Source organism: Cricetulus griseus, chromosome X (assembly GCF_003668045.3).
Source record: "Cricetulus griseus strain 17A/GY chromosome X, alternate assembly CriGri-PICRH-1.0, whole genome shotgun sequence".
In the NCBI taxonomy this organism is placed as follows: Eukaryota; Metazoa; Chordata; class Mammalia; order Rodentia; family Cricetidae; genus Cricetulus; species Cricetulus griseus.
Window position 1 is genome coordinate 44,514,242 of NC_048604.1, and position 21,932 is coordinate 44,536,173.

At 43.5% G+C, this 21,932-nt stretch overlaps 2 protein-coding genes across 3 annotated transcripts in view; both read right to left on the reverse strand.

Annotated features, from left to right (window-relative positions):
• On the reverse strand, nucleotides 1-4,060 carry Gprasp2 (G protein-coupled receptor associated sorting protein 2). Its single transcript, XM_027432961.2, is given in 4 exon segments — nucleotides 1-2,261; nucleotides 2,263-2,430; nucleotides 2,432-3,302; nucleotides 3,305-4,060. Coding segments are annotated over 4 exon segments (2,493 nt in total). The 5' UTR covers nucleotides 3,894-4,060; the 3' UTR covers nucleotides 1-1,396.
• Nucleotides 1-4,197, reverse strand: part of LOC100767015 (basic helix-loop-helix family member b9) — a 45,228-nt gene extending 41,031 nt beyond the window's left edge. For both annotated transcript variants that reach the window (XM_027432963.2, XM_027432965.2), the window contains exon 1: nucleotides 4,060-4,197. The gene's annotated coding sequence lies outside the window, so the exon portion shown is untranslated. The remainder of the gene's footprint in view (nucleotides 1-4,059) is intronic.
• Between the last annotated feature and the right edge of the window lie 17,735 nt (nucleotides 4,198-21,932).

Consider the following 21,932-nt stretch of genomic DNA (forward strand, 5'->3'; position numbering starts at 1 on the left):
AGCCTAATACCAACTTAGTAATCTTGGTTCTGAAGTCTCATTCATTTATAACTTTTCTAAATCACTTTATCTCTGAACTTTTAAACAATTTAGGTTAATCATTTATACAAGCATACCCTTTTCCCAGCATTCCCACCTATTACTACAGTCAACAGAAGGGAACATATCAACTTTTGTGTGTTTTGCTAAATTTTGTATTTCTTCAATGCATGTATCTAAAAATTTAGCTTTGTATATTTTACTCCAAATAAGGGCTATATGAACTCAGACATTTTATTTATACACAAATTTTAAAGTAATGTCTATTTTTTAAAATGTGACACCAAATTCTTCTCTAGTTTGTTATATGTAAAATTAGTTTCATGTCAATAAATCAATCCATATATAGTTATTTCATGATTAATACTTTTCTCTGACTATCATCATACAGGAAATATTACTTCTGAGACTATCTAATAAGACACACTGGCTCTCAACCTTCCTAATGCTGTGACTCTTTAATACAGTTCCTCATGTTATAGTGACCCCCAACCATAAACTTAATTTATGTTGCTACTTCATAACTGTATTTTGCTACTGTTATGACTGCAAATGTTTTTGGCTAAAGAGATTTGTCAAAGGGGTCACAACCCACAAACTGAATTAGTCTTTTCATTCGCCATCAAGGTTGTACTGAAGCAAAATCTGTACTTTGAATCATTAACTGCACTTTAGATTTGGCAGTTCCTCAAAACTTACCTTATCCTAATTTTCCAACTGTATTACTCTGTAAGCTCCTCCTACTTATTTCACCCAAGTCAGTGGAACTTACTTTCCTACCACACACTTTTCTTCACATCACCATGGTTCATTTCCAAGCATGCTTACTGCTCAGTGACTAAGTCCCACTTCTTTCAGGTATTTGTTGAGTACCAAAGCCCACAGGAATCTCCCTTCCCAAAATAGGATTTTCTAGTAAGCATGTGCTTGTTCTAATACTAATCATTTATTTTTGAATGTATCTAATGTATCTGCATCTGGTTTCTAAAGTGAAGAAGGGTCATTTATGCCAATTTCAACATCGAACTTTATTGAAAACACAGACTCAAGTAAAGAACCACATGTTTAAACAACAAATAGCAGGATAGCTTACTCATATGACTTGGTTCACTGGGAGCTCAACACTAAGAAGTATCACAAGCTGGGCAGTAGGACAAATATCAACAAATGTGTTTTCAGTTCTGATATTCATTTTGGCATCCACAAATGATCCAGCTCACAACAAGAGTTTCACAAGTTAACATTAGCATTAAAATATAAGTTACAACACAAAACCAGACTGTGAACACCAAAGCACTATTTGGGGCTCTTTGGGAACATAAGGCTGATCACTGGAAGGTGGTTAATCACATGGACTTTACTGTCCCTCATCGGGATCATTTTGATTGTCTATTTGGATTTGCAGCCGTTTAGCTAGTTCTTCAAACTCATGGAATGCAGAAACGAGTGGCTCAAGACAGAAATCTTCATCCACTAAAGACATTGCTCCACTTTTCACAATATTACTGATATTCTGAAACATCTTAATAACAATCTGAATGTTATCATTTGTCTCCTCTATGTTAAAGAGACCCACAAATATTGACAGAGCTTTGGCACTGAATAGCTTTTTTGCCACCAGAGGATTGTTAGACAAGTTCAACAGCATTTTCAGAACATGAAACTTTGTTCTTGCATTGCCTGTGGTTAACAAAGTAAGAAAGCCAGACACATAATTGGCAATCAGTGTGTGATAATCAGTGGTTATAGTGAGGTGTCTAAGCATCCTTATTCCAGTTAGCTGCTCAAGCGAATTGACACTATGTGCAAGGGTTTCCTCACACACTTGGCATATAAATGTCTCAATCATGTTTAGATTTGGATAAGGTGGAGCCATGTGGATCATATTTTCCAAAAAATTAGTCCTAACTCGAGAGGACGGATAATTCATCAGGGTTTCAATAAGTGAGACAACACCAGAATCGCGAATGAAATCTCGGGTAAACTGAGAAGCAGTTCTCATACCCATTGCAATTTTAGATATTTCATGGATAAAAGGATCGCGAATTTTGTCCATTAGCAGAAGGAGCTCTTCAAACTCTGCAGAGCCAATTTTAAGCTCACACTGTATGCAAGTGCAAGACCAGTTCTCAGGGTCTGCACTTTCCCTGGCCTTAAGATGCTCTCGAATTTCCTGGACTGAGCGGTAAGAGGGATCATACTGAAATGGGAACTCGGGTTCCCGCATTACGCTGAAGCACAGGTTCCTGCTCTTCCCCCTCTGCACCAAGTTCCACATTCTTGGCTTTTGCCTCAGCATTTTCAGAATCCCCTTCAGGGATTCTAAAGGGGTTTGTGGAAGAAAAGCCAAAATCATGGCAAGGACCAGGTTTGAATTCAACAGTAACCTCCCCAGGTTTTGGGCCTGGATGATACATTAAGCTCTTCCTCAGCAGAATCTCTGAACCTGCTCTTAGCCTTGTACACAGGGGTGGGATTTAGGTCAAAGCAGGCCTCATCTCTATCCCAGAACCAGGACCCAAATAGGGCCTCTTCCTCAGACTCAGGCCTGACCTCATCTCTAGCCACTGCCCCCAAAGTGGGCTTTTCTTCATTCCAGAATAAGGATCCACCAATGGCTCCCTCTTCAGCCCCTAGTTCAGATTCACAGATTGCTGCAGCTCCAGCCTCCAAACTATTCTCATGTTCTGCCCAGAACCAGGACCCAATAATGACTTCCTCATCAAACCTAGATTCTTGTTTGACCCTGTCACCGTTTTTAACATCTTTCTGGTTTCTGTTTTTCAAGATGTTATTAGACTCTTCCTTGTTTCTGTGCCTGAATCTATTAGCCTCTTCTCCAGGCAGAAACCAGGACTCTTTATAGAACTCATCCTCAGATTCAGAATCAAAATAGTCATCTCTCTTTGTCCTGATCTTAGGTCTCACATTTGCCTCTTCCCTGCCTCTGGGCCTAAACAACTCATTGGTATTTTCTCCAGCCCAAAAGCAGAATGGGTTGCCTGCCTCATCCTCAGAGCCAGACCAAGAATCAATATAGGGATCTTGTTTGGATCTGGGCCTGGACCTGGCATTAGTCTGATGTTTTGCCCTGTGCCTGGACCTAGTATTCGCCTCTTCCCTGGGCCATGATCTGATACTGGGTTCCTCTCCAGTCCAGAAAGAAGACATATTAGAGGATTCATCTGCTGACCAAAACCCAGACTCATTAGAGGTTTCCTCCCTGGCTCTGGGCCTGGGATAGCACCAAGAACCCGTATTAGAAACCAGGGCGGGATACCAGCCTGACCCTGGGACCCAGGAAAGGTTTCATTGTCCATATTGACCAGTTCTCTATTCATACAGAGACTCTTAGATTTAGTAATGTATGTAGACTCAGAATTGACCAGTGGCCATGTCACAGCATTAGATAAGGGGGCTCTCTCAGCCTGTGGCATTGCCTCAGCCCCAAACTCATTCTGGGCCCATGCCTGGGCATCATCCTTAGGCCTTGCTCCTGGGATTGGCTTGGCCTCAGTCTTAGGACGAGCACCACCTACTGCTCTGCCATCAGTTTTGGGCCTGGCACCAGTCATTATCTGGGCCTCAGATCTAGGCCTTGCTCCAGTCATTGCCTGTGCATCATTTTTAGGTCTTGTTCCAGACATTGACTGGGTTTCAGTTTTAGGCCTTGCCCGAGAAGACTTAGTTTCAGTTTTGGGCCTCGCTCCACTTGTTGCTGGAGCCTGGGGTCTGACTTTGGGTCTGACCACCAGAGGGACTTCACTCTCTCCATTAGCCCCACCCATAACCTCTTCCTGAGGCTTCTTATCAGACTTGGAATGAGAACCAGTCTCAATTTCTGCCCCAGTCATGGTACAAATTAGAGAGAAGGCTAAATTAAGAATGGCTACCAAAGCCTCAGTGTCAACAAGAGATCTGTCACAGTATTGTATCTTCACACTCTGCTATTTAGATGATCCAAGAGACAGAGTGAGTACCAGGAATAAACCACCAATCTGGAACCAATAAGATTCCTACCCAAGCACAATCTCAGTCAATAACACAGATACAGTGCAGAAGAGGCGAGGCCAGGCCAGAGGACGATGGACAGGTCCTAGGTGGGTGCAGATCTGTTGAGTGCACTGGTCAGCAGCAACCCCAGCACCACCAAGCAGCTACTGCAGGTGATCTAGAAAGAGAAAAAAAGGAGGAAATCAGTCTCATACAATTCTGTTGCCTCCTGTAGCAACTACACAGAGACACTGGTGCATAACGCTGAGTGGAACAGCTCAGCTAAGAGAAAACCTCTATGTTCTTTTGCCCAAGGGAAAACAGGTGCAGGGTTGAGGAAATAGTATACACCCTAGAAATGAAGATAGAGAGGAGCCCCCGAATCTCACAGCAGTCACTCTTGGTGATCCCTACTACTCCCACCTAAAAGTGAAGCCCTCCCATACCAACCTTCGCCGAGGTGGTGCAATTCCCTCCTTTTGATGCGTTCAAGCGATGTTAAGACCAACAGCTGACAGTGGGGGGGAAGTCCTGCAAAAGGAAAGGGACTTTAGTGCCTGCCACATAGGCACACATCCCTGGGCCCAAACAAACAACAACAAAACCATGCCCACTTTCTGTCTAAAGTTGCTGTCCCCAGTCCCAGCTCTTTTCCTGTGGATCACAGACTAACTCATATCTACCTCTCTGAAAGGGAAGAAAGGATGTTGTGGCAGTGAGCATATTTAGGGGACAGTAAAGACATCAGGCACCCACTTGAGTTACAGCACTCTGCATTTGCCTCCTCAGTACCTGGCTCCTGTACTGCCCAATTGTCGACAACCTCCAGAGATTTTGGGACAGTCTCCTCGATGCCTTCTTTCTTTCTCTCAGAACTGGCCTGCCTTAAAGCAGGCCTGTGGACAAAGAGATGACAATGTAAGACGATTGGGAAATGATGGCAGCAGCTGTGGGCAAATAGAGGGGACAGTAAAGACATCATGCACCCTCTTGGGTTACAGCACTCTGCATTTGCTTCCTCAGTACCTGGCTCCTGCGCTGCCCCGAGTCTCACCAACCTCCAGAGATCTTGAGACAGTCTCCTCGATGCCTTCTTTCCTTTCTGTCAGAACTGACCAGCCTTAAAGCAGGCCTGTGGACAAAGAGATGACAATGTAAGACGATTGGGAAATGATGGCAGCAGCTGTGGGCAAATAGAGGGGACAGTAAAGACAGCATTCACCACCCTCTTGGGTTACAGCACTCTGCATTTGCTTCCTCAGTACCTGGCTCCTGCGCTGCCCCCGAGTCTCACCAACCTCCAGAGATCTTGAGACAGTCTCCTCGATGCCTTCTTTCCTTTCTCTCAGAACTGAGCAGCCTTAAAGCCGGCCTGTGGACAAAGAGATGACAATGCAAGACAATAGGGAAATGATGGCAGCAGCTGATCTTGTTGAGAAGAACACCACCAAGGATAAGAACCAGATCGTGTGTCTTTCAGCATTTAGGGTCCTACTGCTGGAACATTCTAGATTGATTTTGCCTGGCTGCAGGGTTCCTGAAGTAACACCCCCTCCCTGATGTCATACTGTTTAGTCCTTCTGCAATTCTGATGATTCACCACTAGGTGGCCATATTTCCTTGCCTTGCGCAGCAAAAAATGGGGGAAGGGCGCAGCACATTCTAGAAAGCAGGTTCTGAAGTGGTCCTTGGATTTATGACTCCGTCATCATCCCCAAACCATCTTTTCAGACCCCCAAATTGGGAAGGAGGGAAAGGACATTGGGGAAAGTACCTGCAAGGCTGTGAAAAATGAGATTAGGAGACACTAATGGATGCCCACCTGTTCTGATCTGTCACCCCCACCTTTTGCATCTCCACTCACTGTCTGGTGCCCACTCCCACTGCCACACACCTCCAGAAATCCACGCCATTTTCCTGTTCATCTTTCCTCAAGACTGTGGTCTACTGATGCTCACTGTAGCCTGTCAGAATACGCCAGACCTACCAGGCAGACAGGAGACTTTGCCATTAAGCAGGAGCCTGTGGGAAGGGACAGCACCCAGGATGCAGGGTACAAGGGCCCCTCCCCGTAAACACATCAGAGCCCCCATAGCCTGGGCGAGTCACCACCCACCAGCTGAGCTGGCCCCAGAGCTGGGCACCCTGCCCGCACCCTTGGCTCCCGTTGTCCTCCCCTCCCCCCGACCCCCTGCCACACACACTCACAACTCCCGCACCGCCATTTCTCACGCACCGGCCTACCTCATAACCATTTCAGGGCCCAGACCGCCCGCCACCTGAAGGGAAACTGCCAGGCTGTCTGCTCTGCCAGCCTCGAGACCCTCACACCCAGTCGCTCCTGACACCCCCTGTGCCCGCGGCCCGAGCTGGGTTTCCGATTTCCCCTCACCGTCCAGGATCTCCCGGAACCGCACACCACTCCAGAAAGCCCCGCACCACTCCAGGAAGCCCCGCGCTCCGATCGCCACCGCAGCACTCACGGCCGGGGCCGGGCGGCGATCCGCAGTGCGCGGCCGCCCGCCCCGAGCCCTCGACACACCCCCACTTGCCTGGCCAGGCGCACGGCCCAGGTCCCCGGGCTGCCTGCCCCGCGTCCCCGTCCGCTGCTGGCTGGGCTCCGTCCTCCGCAGCTGCTCGCACTGGGCTCTCCCCGCTTTGCGCGCGAGTGCAATGGCACAGACGAGTCCCGCCCCCACGCCTCTGCACCAAACGGGCAGGGGCTGCTGCGCAGGATGCGGCAGGAGCAGCTCGCTCGCCTGGAGGGTGTCGGGAAGGGGGCGGAGGGATACGGCGCAGCGGGCTCGACGCCCCCTCCCGGGCCCACCGTAGTTCCGACTCGGGGTGGGCGGGGCCGGAGGCCGCCCGCTCTGCTGCTCGGAGGGAGGGGTGGGCAGCACCCGTGGGCGTCTGCAGACCCCCTGCTCGCCCTAACCAGAGACCACCACCGCTTTTCTGGGGCCACTGCAGTGTGTTTGATGGCTGAGACTCAGGGTCTCTGAGGGCTTTGGGAGGGGAGGACAACAGGGAGAAGGGGGGACTACATGGAAGAAGATTCTAGAGTTTGGAGCAGGAGGGAGCAGCGGATGGATACTGAGTGGGCGCATAGGTACATCTGCACTTCAGAACGAGGCTGGACAGCGCCTGCCCCTCCCTTCACTTCCTCCCTGCTTCCCCCCTCTGCCCCCTCTTATGACGCCAGTGGAAGGGGAGGGGGGCTGTTAACACTGCTGCCTGAGAGGGGACAGGTGACCTAGCAACAGCCAGCCAGTAGGTTCTCCCAGGTTTTCTTTCACTGATTCTATCAACCATGAAGAGGAGGAGGGCACTTCTGAGGTGGGGGCTTCCATTACATCCCCCACCACTGCCTGTATTCTAAAGGGGGGGGGACAGGCAGAGAGGGAAGGATGGATGGAAAAGGAGAAAGGGAAGGGAGGGAGAGAGAGAGAAAGAGAGAGGGGGAAAGGGAGACAGAGACACACAGAGAGATTTTCTAATTCTAAGAAATAATACCTTCTGGTTATTTATTGACTGTCCCCACAACTGCCCTTTCCCTGTCAGTATTTGCAAGGTGTCAGAGAGTCCTGCCTTTCAGCTGTCTCAAGGCCAGGTGTTGGGAACCAGTTTGGGCCTGTTCAGTTTCCTTACCTATGGTTCTCTGAAATATCCTCCAGTCATGGCCAAGCTCCCCTATTTGATAATGTTCAAACGCAGGAGAAATTAACTAGCTTGGGTCTCAGCCACATTTACTGCATAGATGAACTGTATGTCTCAGGGAAAGGACCTTCCATGTATCTTTTCCCTTAAAACCCACACCTAGCTGATTTTGAATCTTTCCTTTTGCCCCACCCATGAAATTCCCTCTGCTCTTCATCCTCTCTTTTCTGGGCTGGTTCTGTGAGAGAAACAGTAGTGACATTAAGCACACACTGAAGCTGTTAGCCTTGCCCATTTAAAAATTCATTTACACACCTACCTAGTGTTTAGCAAAAGAACCACCCAGGATATGTGAATGTATGTTATTTGGCCAAAGAGAATTGAAGTTAATGTGGAACTACGATTATTAATTGTGAAATTTAACACACAAGTATGCTGGATTATTCTACCCAATATAACTGCAAGAGTGTTTAGGTGTGGTATAATGTTCTGTGTTTGAAGAAAGCAGCACAGGGAAGAAAAGTTGGAAAGTCCACTGGTAAAGCTTTGAGGATAGAAGCAATACGGGAGCCATAGAATACAGAAAAGTAAAGAAGATTCTCCCATAGTAAATGTTATCAGAACACCTTTGCATTACTGTCACCTTTTAAAATAATTTCTAGCCAGCTGGGTGTTAGTGGCACATGACTTTAATCCCAGCACTCAGAGGCAGAGGCAGTCTGATATCTTCGAGTTTGAGGCCAGCCTGGTTCACAAGAGCTAGTTCCAGGACAGCCTCCAAAGCCACAGAGAAACCCTGTCTCAAACCCCCCAAAATAATTTCTAACTTCCATAGCTGTAAAATAATAGATATGCATTATCTGAAGGTACTACATTTGTTGTTTACTTTTACATTTGTTGGTTGTCTCCTGTACCAATGTGTTCAAGGCTATTCCAAATTTCTCTTCAGCGTGTCTGATTTTTTCAATTATTTTATTTATAAATTTTATTTAAATTAGAAACAATCTTATTTTACATATCAATCCCAGTTTCCTCTCCCTCCCCTCCTCCCTTGCCCATCGACTCCCATCCCATCCCCCATCACTCCCCAGGGAGGGTGAGGCCTTCCATGAGGGATCATCAAAATCTCTCAAGTCATTTGGGGAAGGGCCTAGGCCCTCCCCTGTGTATCTAGGCTGAGAGAGTATCCCTCTGTGGGAAATGGACTCCCGAAGTCCATTCGTGCACTAGGGATACATCCTGGTTCCACTGCCAGAGGCCCCATAGAGTGCCCAGTGCTCCTAGCTGGCACCCGGGGGCCTGGTTTGGTCCTATGTTGGTTCCCCAGCTGTCAGACTGGGGGCCATGAGTTCCCACTTGCTCAGGTCAGCTGTTCCTGTGGGTTTTCCCAGCGTGGTCTTGACCCCTTTGTTAGTCACTCCTCCCTCTCTGCAACTGGACTCCAGGAGTTTGGCTCAGTGCTTAGGTGTGGATCTCTGTTTCTGCTTCCATCAGCTACTGGATGAAGGCTCTAGGATGGTATATAAGGTAGTTATCAATCTCATTATAGGGGAAGGGCATTTAAGGTAGCCTCTACACTATTGCTTAGATTGTTAGTTGGGGTCATCCTCTGGATCCCTTGAGATTTCCCTGTGGCAGATTTCTCATGAAACCCACAATGACTCCGTTTATTAAGGTATCTCTTTTCTTGCTCTCCTCTGTTCTTCCCCCAACTCGAACATCCTGATCCCTCATGTACTCCTCCCCCCTACCCTTCTCCTCTTCTCTTTCTCCTAGCTCCCTCTCCCCAATCCCCATGCTTCCAATTTGCTCAGGAGATCTTGTCTCTTTCCCCTTCTTCGGGGGACCATGTATGTCTCTCTTAGAGTCCTACTTGTTTCCTTGCTTCTCTGGAGTTGTGGATTGTAGGCTGGTAATCCTTTGTTCTATGTCTAATATCCACTTATGAGTGAGTACATACCAAATTTTTCTTTCTGTGTCTGGGTTACCAAATTCAGGATGGTTTCTTCCAGTTCCATCCATTTGCCTGCGAATTTCAAGATTTCATTGTCCCCCCCCACAACCTCCCCCCCCTGAGTAATACTCCATTGTGTAAATGTACTGCATTTTCTTTAACTATTCTTCAGTTGAGGGGCATCTAGGTTGCTTCCAGTTTCTGGCTATTACAAATAATGCTGCTATGAACATAGTTGAACAGATGTCCTTGTTGTATGAATGTGCATTCTTTGGCTATATGCCCAAGAGAGGAATTGCTGGATCTTGAAGTAGACTGATTCCCATTTTCCTGTGAAGCCACAATACTGATTTATGAAGTAGCTGTAGAAGTTTGCACTCCCACCAGCAATGGAGGAGTGTTCCACTTTCTCCACATCCTCTTCGGAATAAACTGTCATTGGTGTTTTTGATTTTAGCCATTCTGAAGGGTGTAAGATGGTATCTCTGAGTTGTAATACAGTTGTGTCTGTCTAGTCTCAGTTCCACCTCTGTATGTTCAAGGAACCTTGGATGGGGAAAATTTTTCTAAAATATGTTCCTGTACTAAGCAAACTCTTTCTTGCCAACATTCCTCTAATCAATGGAGTTTAATGAGTTTCATGATCTGTACATAGTATTTGATATTTTAAGCCTTTTCAACAAACAATTTATCATTTTATGTGTATAGTTGTTTTTGCATGCATGTGTGTCTGTGCACCACATGCTTGCTTGGTACCTGCAGAGTTCAGAAGGAGCATGGGATCCCTTGTAACTGGAGTTACCGATGTGTGTGAGCCAATATCTGGGTTCTGGGAATTGAACTCAAGTCTTCTTCAAGTACAGCACATTCTCTTAGCAGCTTAGCAATGCCTCTAGCCCCTTGTATTCTGTATTTTAAGCAACCCAAAGCAGATGAAATTATTTTGGGAAAAGCACATACATTCTATGGAAATTCTGTCGTGTTTTGTGCAAGTGACTTGAGTTCCCACAGGCTTTGGTCCAAGGGGATTCTAGAAGCACTCTGCTGTGGATACTGAGGAAGTCCCTGTAATCTGTTACAGCAGTATTAAGAAACTCCCTTCCCATCCTGGCAACTCCTACACTCACTGTCTTTCACTGTGTTTTTGTCTCTAGGAAAATCTGTTTTGCAATCATCTCTCAACACTGCTACTACTGTTGCTTTTTTTCTCTCTTTTTATTAAAGAAGAAATGGTTTTGTGATGGTACTTGAAGCTCACCTTGGAGACTGATATGAAAGGAGAACACTGGTTTCATAGTGAGGTTTTCTTTATTTCCATGTAAGTATTTATTTGTGAACAGATATTTTATTACATTGTTCATCTGTTATGAAAAAGGTAATCCTCAAACAACCCAGGCTGTTGCCAAAGCTAGTTTTTGCTCTCCACAAACTGATGGTAAGGTGCTATTGCTGAAGACAATATCTACACAACTCTTTGAACAAGGAGAAGTCAAGCTGACTCCTATATAGCACCTTCAGTCATACGGACTAATATCCATGGTACTGGAAATTACTCTGCACACTGCCAAAGGACAAGGGTATCAAGCCCTTCATTCTACAATACTGTCCTATCTGGAAGATGCACTAATGGCAACAGTGACACAAAGCTTGTGGGAGTAACCAGTCAGTATCTGATTGAATTTTAAGGCCCATTCCAGGATATGGAACCCATACCTGAAACTGCTTGGTTGTCAAGAACTTGAGACTACGTAGGCCAGGGACTTAGTATAAAACCAAATAGCACTGTTGTGCTAAAAGAATTCTCAAACAAAATGACTCCTAAAGGCATTCTTCTATACTCATAGATCAGTGCCTTGCTTGACCATTGTCAGAGAAGCTTTTGCCTGCAGCCCATGGGAATAAATACAGAGACCCAGAGCTGGATGACACAGAGTGAGAGACTTTGAAACACTCCGTCTTAAATGGGGTGTCTCCATCAAATGTCCTCCACTCAGGGTTCAGGGCCCTCTGCAGAAGAGGAGACAGAAAAGTTTAAGAGCCAGAGGGAATGGAGGGCACCAAGGAAATAAGGCTTTCTAAACACAGGAGAGCCAAGACACATATGAACTCACAGAGACTGTGTCAGCATGCATAGGGCCTGCAAGGGTCTGAGACTGATGGGGTCCTAGTGCTGAGAGGGAAAGTGGACACAAGCCCCCATCCCTAACACAATGGATTCTCACTGAGTATACATATAAGGCTAGGCCCCATGCCCCACAATGGACAGCCAACAAAAAGTAACTCAATGGCATTTTAGAAGTTCTTGGTATCATAAAGTTTTGTCAGGTTTTTTTTCTCCCTGCAGGTCCTTTATATATATATATATATATATATATATATACCTATTGTATAAAAGCTACTAACTTATTGTAAACTGTTATGGATGATTAAGACATGCAAGTTAATGAACAGTCACCTCATAAATGAGCAGATTCTTTAATGTGTTCAGAACTATACTAGTAGACATACTAAATACTGGTCTAATTAATTACAGAAATAAGTTTTATTTAGCCTCCTGCATATATTTTCAAAGTTAAACCTAAAGCAAGTTACTAAATTTGGGTATAATTAATAAATAGACAGTCCTCAAATTCTTCAGAGATCTGGCATTTAAAATGTTTAATAAAAAAGTTTTTCATGATAGAGAGACATGCTAGCTCCTAACCTTCTGCAAAGAAGAACTCACCTGGAGCTTGCTTTAAACATGACAAAGCTGACCACTGGGTTAAAAACTGCCCTTCATCTCTCCTGCTGCCATCACCCTATCTAAACTCTGGACAAGCAGGACACTGGAGAGTTGATTGCCCTGATTTGCCCAGACAAGGTAGGCTAGTACCCCGCCCCCACCAAGTTCCTACACCACAGGAAAGTCTGTCAGATCCTCTGGACCTGGCCGCTGAAAACTGACACTGTCCTGGGACCTCTGCCCCCAACAACCACAGAGGAACCTAGGTGTCCTAGTAGCTGGTAAGTCTTTGTCATTTTTGATAGATTCAGAAGGTCTGTGCTTCCTGTTTACTTTGGTAAATTTCATCCTTTTTAGATCTCTGATGGTGTTGATAATGAGAAGAGAGACAGCTTTGTCAGTTTAACAGTAACAATCAAGGCTTCAGCTGCTTTCTCAGTTCTCTTCCTATGTAAAAATCAGGCCTCACTTTCGTAGCACTACTACTAGGTCTAGACACAGTTTACCTTGCTACCAGACTCCAAAAAGAGATAAACTCACAAAATTTCAATGTAATATTTTGCTATTCCTTCATTTAAAGGAATTCAATTTATAATGACTGCTATCAGTAATCCACCTTATGTGTCTTGTGGTGAATGACTGGATAGAAAACAAGGTGTAAAGTTTATGTAAGGTCTGAAGATACAAAAGGTTAAGTTGTGATGATCTAAAAAATGTTTTAGGGTCTAAAATTGTTCTAAGGTGTGTAAATTCAAGTTATAAAGGTGTGAGGATGTGAAAGCTTGAGTTATGATAAGTGACTTAAGGTATAAAAAAGAAGAAAAATTTATTAGTTTTTTCAGATTTCTTTCCATTGATATGCTATTGTTACACTAAGACTTCAAAAGTTGAGAATTTTAATATTAATCATTGGAATTATGATAAGCTATAAATCCAACTTTCGTAAACACTATTATTATCATAGTCACAAGCTCAAGATTTTAAAACTCCTTTGGTTGTTTCTTTAAAGTGCTTGTATAGACTTAAAAGTGCTTCTTATTGTGCTAAAAACATCTGTCTAATTTATATACACTCAGTCTTCTGGATAGAGGAAAGTGTTAATGTTTTTAACCAAAATCATTTTTGGGGTTCCCAAACTTTTACTATGACTCAAAGGAATGAGTCTACTGCCCTATTTTTTTACAATATGGGTTTCAGGACAGATTACAAACAGTGATAATTCTAACATATCTAAAACTTTTGCCTTTTTTGATAAACTTAAAAAATTCTTGTAAACTTGGATCTACTTCTCACAGGTCAAGTGGACTCCAAACAAGTACTGTCAGCAGCCTGATTCTCCACCTGCCTGTTCCTGAAGATAGGATCTCTTTGCCTTTCCCTGGTCTTGGGATTCCCCTCCTCAAAACTACCATGGCCATGAGCCTAAAAGTTTCAAATGTACACCTAAGAAAAACATTTCCTCCCCAAACTCTTAACTTTACTGTGTGTGTGTGTGTGTGTGTGTGTGTGTGTGTGTGTGTGTGTGTGTGTGTGTGTGTGTGTGTGTGTTCCAGCAGATCATCAAACAATTAAAGACTTGACACTGCTCCAACTGCTGCCTGCATGTACCTTGCTCCAGATGGGTTCTGCAGAGCCTGGACAGTGAGTGAAACAGCCTGATTTTCCTGGACTTGGCCAACATTCCAGCTTTTGAGTCCCCAACGACGATGTCCCAATGTTAGCAAGAGGTAGTCTGAAATGATTACATTGCCCTTATCATTCATTTATTATCAACCAAAAAGGCTGAGGTGTTAAGTTTCAAATCCAGAACAAAAGGCCAAGGTGCCTACTTAACAAATGGACTAGGCAACCAGGTTCTCTCAGCATCCCTCAGTCCCTCCCTATTACAAGCTATGGCTGGCATACTCCACCCCCTACCATGCACTCTCCAACCCAAGGTCTGGGCTGCCTTTCCCCCAGTGGCTCTTCCCTATCTGATCTACACTTTTTGGTTACCTGCCCCTTTTTTGTGTCTTAGGCCTCCTGGCAGCTGCACCTGGTTCCTCTCTCTCTCTCCTCTCCCTTACCCCACCCCCCTCTCCTGACATGGCCCAGTTCAGCCCAGTCATGTCCACTCTGGGCTCTTCCAGATGTCCCTACCTCTATCTACACTCTCCCTTTTATCTATAATAATCTTTCTCTTCCACAATATCTAGAAGAATTCATGTCCTTTCATTCTTTTTTTCATTCAGGGAGGTGGCTTACAATTCAAAGGTTTAGCCCATTGTCATCCTGGCTCGAAGCATGGTGGTGTGCTTGCAGATGTGGTGCTGGAGAAGATGAGAGTTCTACATCTGGATTCAATAGCACCAATAAGAGTGAGCCACCAGGCTTAGTTTGAGCTTCTGAGACCTCAAAGCCCACCCCTGGCGACATGGTTCCTCCAACAAGGCCAAGGCTACATCCAAACCAACACACACCTCCTAATAGTGTCACTCCCTATAGGCCTATGAGGGCTATTTTCATTCAAACCACCACGTTCCACTTCCTGGTCCCTATAGGCTTGTAGCCATATCATAATACAAAATGCATTTAGCTCAACATCATAGTATCAGCACTTTTGAAAGATCAAATTTTCAAGTCTCTTCTGAGACTCATGCATTCTTTTAACTGTAACTCCCTGTAAAATGAAAATGAAAAAGCAGATCACATCCTTCATGTCAAAGGATATCCATTACCATTCCAAAAGGATGGAAAGAGAGAATAGTGAGGAAATACTGAACCAAAGCAAGACCAAGAGCCAGCTGGACAAACTCCAAACTCTACATGTCTGATATCAAAATGCTCTTCAGATCTCCAAGTCCTTTCAGCTTTGTTGACTACCACACACTTCTTTCTTTTGAGCTGGTTCCACTCCCTGTTAGCAGCTTTCCTTGGCAGGTGTCCCACGACTCTGGCAACTATAACATCTTGGGTTCTCCAAGGCAATCCAGGCTTCGTTTTCACAGCTTCACACAATAGCCCTTTTGGGCCTCCATGCAGGGACGCTCCTGACACTCCACCTGGCCTCAGTGGCCTTCCTTAGTTGAAGGTGTGGGTGTTATGATTTGACTAGACCCAAGAAAAATGATAAATGGATGTTTTACACAGAACAATAAAGAACTGCCACAACCTGTCTCTGTCCTTCTGATCTGATCCACAACTGGAAAGAGAGAGCTTGAGTGACCAGGCCTCACACTTTCCTCTTTCTGCTTCTGAAGCCACACCCAAAGGGATGCGGCCACTGTTACAGGTTCATAGGAAAGATAGGCTACAGTTAGTCTCAGAGGGAGATCTCACAGCCTCTTTCCTGTATCCTTAACTCTAAATGTAGAACCACATGGCCAAAGCTGCCAAGTTTTGCTTTGTGCTGGGGCTGGATCTTGGCCATCTTGTTCAAATATATCTTCACCAGCTTTCTGTTTTTGATGATTTCCTTCACTTCCTAAACTTGGCTGTCCTAGAACTCACTCTGCAGACCAGGCTGGCCTTGAACTCAGAGATCTGCCAGTCTTTGCCTTTTAAGTGCTGGGATTTAAGGTGTACACCAACACTACTGGCCCTAAGCTTTTCCTTAATTCCTTTTCACAAATTGGAAGTTTAGCTGGGTGGGATCTTGCTCTGAGGCTACCATTTCCTTTATTCCACTTAGCATCAGACTTTTCTTTAATCTGTTTATACTTCCTTGTGCTCCTTTCCTTTTCCAACTGCACAGTTTGCATTTTTCCTTTATCAGTTTGCTCCTTTTCATTATAGATCTGCATAAGACTGGCCACTAATTAGCCACACAACACAGTCAATTCTAGGTTGTTTGGAAATGTTCTTTAACAAAGCCATTAATCTATAATAACTCTTCACTGTAGCCTCAAGCAGATGTTTTAGACAAGGGCAAAAAGCATCCACATTCTTCATCAAAATATCACAAAAATGACCTCTAAGTCACATATGAAAATTCTTCTATGAAACCTCTTGAGACAGGCCCACACAGTTCAAATCATCCTTGCCACCACAGTCTTCCATGCTCCTACTAGTATGACCCATTAAGGCCTGCTTAAAATGTCCAATAACTTTTCTAGTCCAAAGTTCCAAAGTGTTCCATATTCCTCCAAACAAAAGCATGATCTGACCTATCAGCAGTACTTCAGTCCCTGGTACCAACTTCTGTCTTAGTTAGGATTTCTATTGCTGTGAAGAGATATAATGACTATGGCAACTATTATAAAGTCAGACATGGTGTTGGAGAAGTAGCTGAGAAGTCTACATCAGGATTTGAAGGCAGCCAGAAGAGTGAGCCATTGGACCAAAGTTGAGCATCTGAGACCTCAAAGCCCACCCCCAGTGACACATTTCCTCCAACAATGCCACATCTTCTAATAGTGCCATTCCCTATGGGCCTATGTATTCCATTTTCATTCAAGTCACCCCACGCATCAGCCCAGTCTATTCTAACTGAAGAAGAGAACTATGTTTATAACCTGAACCCATGACCCTTCGTTCCTTCCCTCTTTGATAGAATGTGGTGGTTTGAATGAGAATGGACCCCATAGGCTCATATCTTTGAATGTTTGCTGCAGAGCCCAAAGATAAGTAGAACTAAGGTTTGTATAAACCTCCATGGAAATAGAGCCCAGAATTGCTCTTAGCTATGAAGGACATTATTTAAGTGTGACATTAAGAATCTGAAGCAATCTTCTTAGCCAAGGCTGCCACTGAGGTCAGTGGGAAGTGGCAGCAAGGGGTCATATCCTACTATCTTATACATAGTGCTGCCTAGCTAGTGAGGATCAAGAAGAGAACTGAGTTCTATAGTTCTCAAATCAGTGTAGTTGTGTAAGAAGCTCAATCTCAAAGGTAATCCTTCTGAATTCCCCTAGAAAAAATATATATTAAATATGGTTTTATGAATTTGAACTGGAATTTCATACTTTACCACATGAAACATCACAGGAGTAAAAGAATCTAAAACTTATTCCACACAGGAAGAAACACTGATTGATATAGTATTTGTAATCTAGTGTATTCATGTTATACATTGTCTCTTTGTTATATAAATTTTTGCTGGTGTTTAACCTTTACAATTGTATAAATATCACATAATTCCCCCTGCTTTAGTCTGTATATTGCTGAGTTATGTTTTATGAGTGTATGTTGCTGCTGCATAGTCTCTGCAAGTCTTTCTACACACAACTCTCTCCCATCCTCTCTCATTCATCCCTCTTTTCCTTTTCTCTTCTCCTAATGAATTCCTTGGTCGTCTTTAACTATAATCTTCCACATATTTAATAATTGAAATTATGTATGCCCTAAGAGTATCCCCACTTTATGATATGTTTCCTATTCAATTATTTTTCTCAATTTATCTGATACCAATGTTTAACCCTGCCCACACTAACCTTAGTAACTAATATCCAAATATACAGCATATGATTCATCTTTGTTTATTCTCTAATTGTTGCTGAAATTAAAGGGATGGCAGTTTTAACTGACTAGTATTATATTTGCATTGTGGGCTCATTTAGTAGTTATGGTTGGTTCTGCAGTTACTTTCATATTCTAGGAGTAATATAGGAGTCAGGAATGAGCACATAAAATTCAAGTTTAACTTCACACTTCAACTTTTCCACAACCTAACCCTAATTGAATATTGTTAATATTTCAACTGAAAGACTACAGCTGATAAAAACTCAATGAACAAAATAATATATAAACAGTTTAGTAATATAAAAAGGTGAGAAATCAAGTAAGTACAACACCCTCCTTGAAAAATATCAAGTTTACAGTAAATGGCTCGCACTGAGGGTGAATTGGACAAAACTACAATATATATGTATTTATATAATTTATTGCAAAAACATACAAATAACGATTACACACTTGAATCAACCAAAATCTCAATAAATTATTTTAGCTATAGTAACCATTAGAAAGGGAAGCTGTGCAGCTCCACAGTGGATTGTGTGTGTGTGTGTGTGTGTGTGTGTGTGTGTGTGTGTGTGTGTGTGTGTATGTTACAGCATTATTCCATTTTTTATTTCATTTTACATTCCAACCACAGTTCTCCCTCCCACCCCCTGCCTACCCTCACCCTACTCACCTCCCCCCAAGCCTACCACCAGTCCACTTCTTCTCACAGGTTGGCTCCCATGAGGAGTCAACATTGTCTGGCACAATAGGTTGGGGCAGGACCCAGCCCCTCTCCCATACATTAAGGCTGAGCATGGCATCCCACTATGAGGAATGGACTCTAACAAACAGGCTCATGTACTGGGATTGTATCATGGTCCTACTGCCACTGAGCATGGCACCTCAACCTAAGGAATGGGTTCTAACAAGCTAGCTCATGTACCAGGTTGGTATCATGGCCCTAACACTCCCTCATTGCTGGTGGGAGTGCAAACTTGCACAACCACTTTGGAAATCAGTATGGCGTTTTCTAAGAAAATTTGGAATCAATCTACCTCAAGACCAAGCTATAGCACTCTTGGGCATTTACCCAAAGGACGCTCAATCATACCACAAGGACATTTGCTCAACAATGTTCATAGCAGCATTATTCGTAATGCCCAGATCCTGGAAACAACCTAAATGCCCCTCAACCAATGAATGGATAAGGAAAATGTGGTACATTTACACAATGGAGTACTACTCAGCTGTAAAAATAAACAATGGCATCCTGAAATTTGAAGGCAAATGGATGGAACTAGAAAAACTAGCCTGAGTGAGGTAACCCAGACTCAAAGACAGAAATGGTCTATATTCACTCATAATGGATATCAGATGTAAAGCAAAGGATAACCAGACTACAATCCACAATGGATTTTAAACTTTCACTATTGAATATATTTTAATGCACTTACTCACCACCAAAACTGAAATGTTCATGACAGTTAAAACTAGCAAAATGCTTTATCTCCTCTTTCATAACTTGTGTCCATTATCTGCATTCAGTCATAATTCATCCTTTAATATTTAGCCTTTCTTGTTCTCTTTTCTACATGTTATACTATATCCACGTGAACATTATTTACATATATGCATTCACTGTTGGTTAGAATCTGCATATGAGAGAGAACACGTGGATTTTTTCTTTTTGATTGCTATCAGTTTATTGGAAATCTTGAAATCGGGGGCTGTTTAGTCTCTAGTTATGTTGTGTTGTCAATAATCTATGTCCCAGCCGGGTATTGGTGGCACACGCCTTTAATCCCAGCACTCGGGAGGCAGAGGTAGGCAGTTCTCTGTGAGTTCGAGGCCAGCCTGGTCTCCAGAGCGAGTGCCAGGATAAGTTCCAAAGCTACACAGAGAAACCCTGTCTCAAAAAACCAAAAAAAAAAAAAAACCTTTCTGACCTTGCTTAATAATACATATTGTGTAAGTCCATTCCTTTTCCTGAAAATTTTGTGATTACATTCATCCTTAGAGCTGAGAATTTTAAAATAATGATTAAAAACTCCCAAATGAATTAAAGGCAATTCAACTAAACAGTCAAATGAAATAAGGAAGTCAATACAACACTCCAGTCAGGGAAGCAGGTAGGCTAACTACAGATCTTAATCTCTCCTGATCATCTAAATAAAATCACCCAGTCTCATCCCCAGCTCTGCAAAAGAACACCTGCAGCGACCTCCCTTCTCCTCTGCCCCATCTCCAGTGGATCCCACAGATCTTCCCCTCCTAACACTCCCCCTATTACTTTATCCTAGTCTCCAGCTTTAGCAGACATCCTTGCTAAAGCACAGGGCATACCTTTCAGGGAAGCGGGTAGGCTGTCTATAGATTTCATCTCTCCTTCTGCTTCTCCAGTCTCAATCCCACCACTCTCATCCCCAGCTCTGTAGCAGAATACCTGCTATGGTGTACATTCCTCTCTAACCCCCATCTCCAAGGAATCACAAAGATCCTCTCATTCAACCTTCCTTTCCCCAACTCATTCCAGTATCAATACCTCCAACACCAGCAGGAGTTCCCTGAAAACACACCAGCTGAGAAGTCCAGGGAAATAAGTAAGCAAACGGAAGACCTTCACCACTCCCTCCTCTCCTCCAAACCTAATCCCCCAGTCGCATCCCTATTTCTGCAACATAACAGATGCTGCAGTCTTCCTTCCCTCTCTGCCCACATCTCCTGTGGATCCCATAGATCTTCCTCTCCTAACACCGCCCCACAATTGCTTTATCCGACTCTCCAACTTTAGCAGGTACTTCATGCTAACTCCCAGGCTGCTCCTGCCAGGGAAGCTGGTAGACCGACTGGAGATATTCCCCTCTCTTCTGTTCCTCTGGAGTCAATCTCCAGGCTTATTCTTAGCCCTAGAGCATATGTTCTGGAGTGAACTTTCTTCACCACCATACCCCCATTCCAAGGAAACTAACTAAGCAGATTCTGGTTGAACACTCTGCTCTCCTCTCTCCTGTGAACCCAAACTCCAAATACAGCAACACACAAGTTTGTAGTAGAAAACACCACTACAAGTGAAATCACATGTGAACCCTTACACAATGTTAGTGGGAGACTTCAGTACCCCATTCTCATCAATATATATATATATATATATATATATATATATATATGTCATCCAGACAAAAACTAAACAGAAATTCAGGGGTTAACTGAAGTTATAAACCAAATATAGTACTTGAAGCTTTAGGTAGAGCAAAAAGACAACTAAAAGAGATCAAAGGTATACAAATTGGAAAGGAAGAAGTCAAAGTATTGTTATTTGCAGATGATATGATAATACACATAAGCGACCCCAAAACTCCACCAGGAATTCAGCTGCTAAACACTTTCAGCAAAGTAGCTGGATACAAAATTAATACACAAGAACCAATAGCCTTCCTATTACAAATGACAAATGGACTGAGAAAGAAATCAAGGAAACAACACCTTTCATAATAACATCAAACGATATAAAATATCTTGGTGTAACTCTAACCAAGCCACTGAAAGACTTGTATGATAAAAACCCTAGGACACTGAATAAAGAATTTGAAGAAGCTATCAGAAAATGGAAAGATCTCCCATTCTCATGGATCTATAGGATTAGCTTAGTAAAAATGGAAATCTTAGGAAAGGCAATCTACAGATTCAATGCAATTGTCATCAAAATTCCAGAACAATTCTTCACAGATCTTGAAAGGACAATTCTCAGCTTCATATGGAAACACAAAAAACTCAGGATAGCTAAAACAATCCTGAAAGACAGTAATTATCCTCATCATCTTATGAAGAGGAGGAATAGGATCAAAATATATTTAAATTTAAAATTTGTTTTAAATAAAAGATATAATAAAATAAAATAAAGTAAGTCAATATAAGACATGAAAAAGGTAGTGCTAGGCATGATGGCATATGTCTGCAATCCCAACATTTAGGAGGTAGAAGGAGGATCACTAGATTAAGGCCAGTCTCAATTACACAGTGAGTAGAGGGACACTAGCCCACTTGAACATGTGGCTTGGGCAGGCCTTGCCCTTCTCTCCTATTCCCTCTGCCTCACTAAATTTAGATTACATTCCTAACCCTAGCCACAAGGTGCATTCCCTT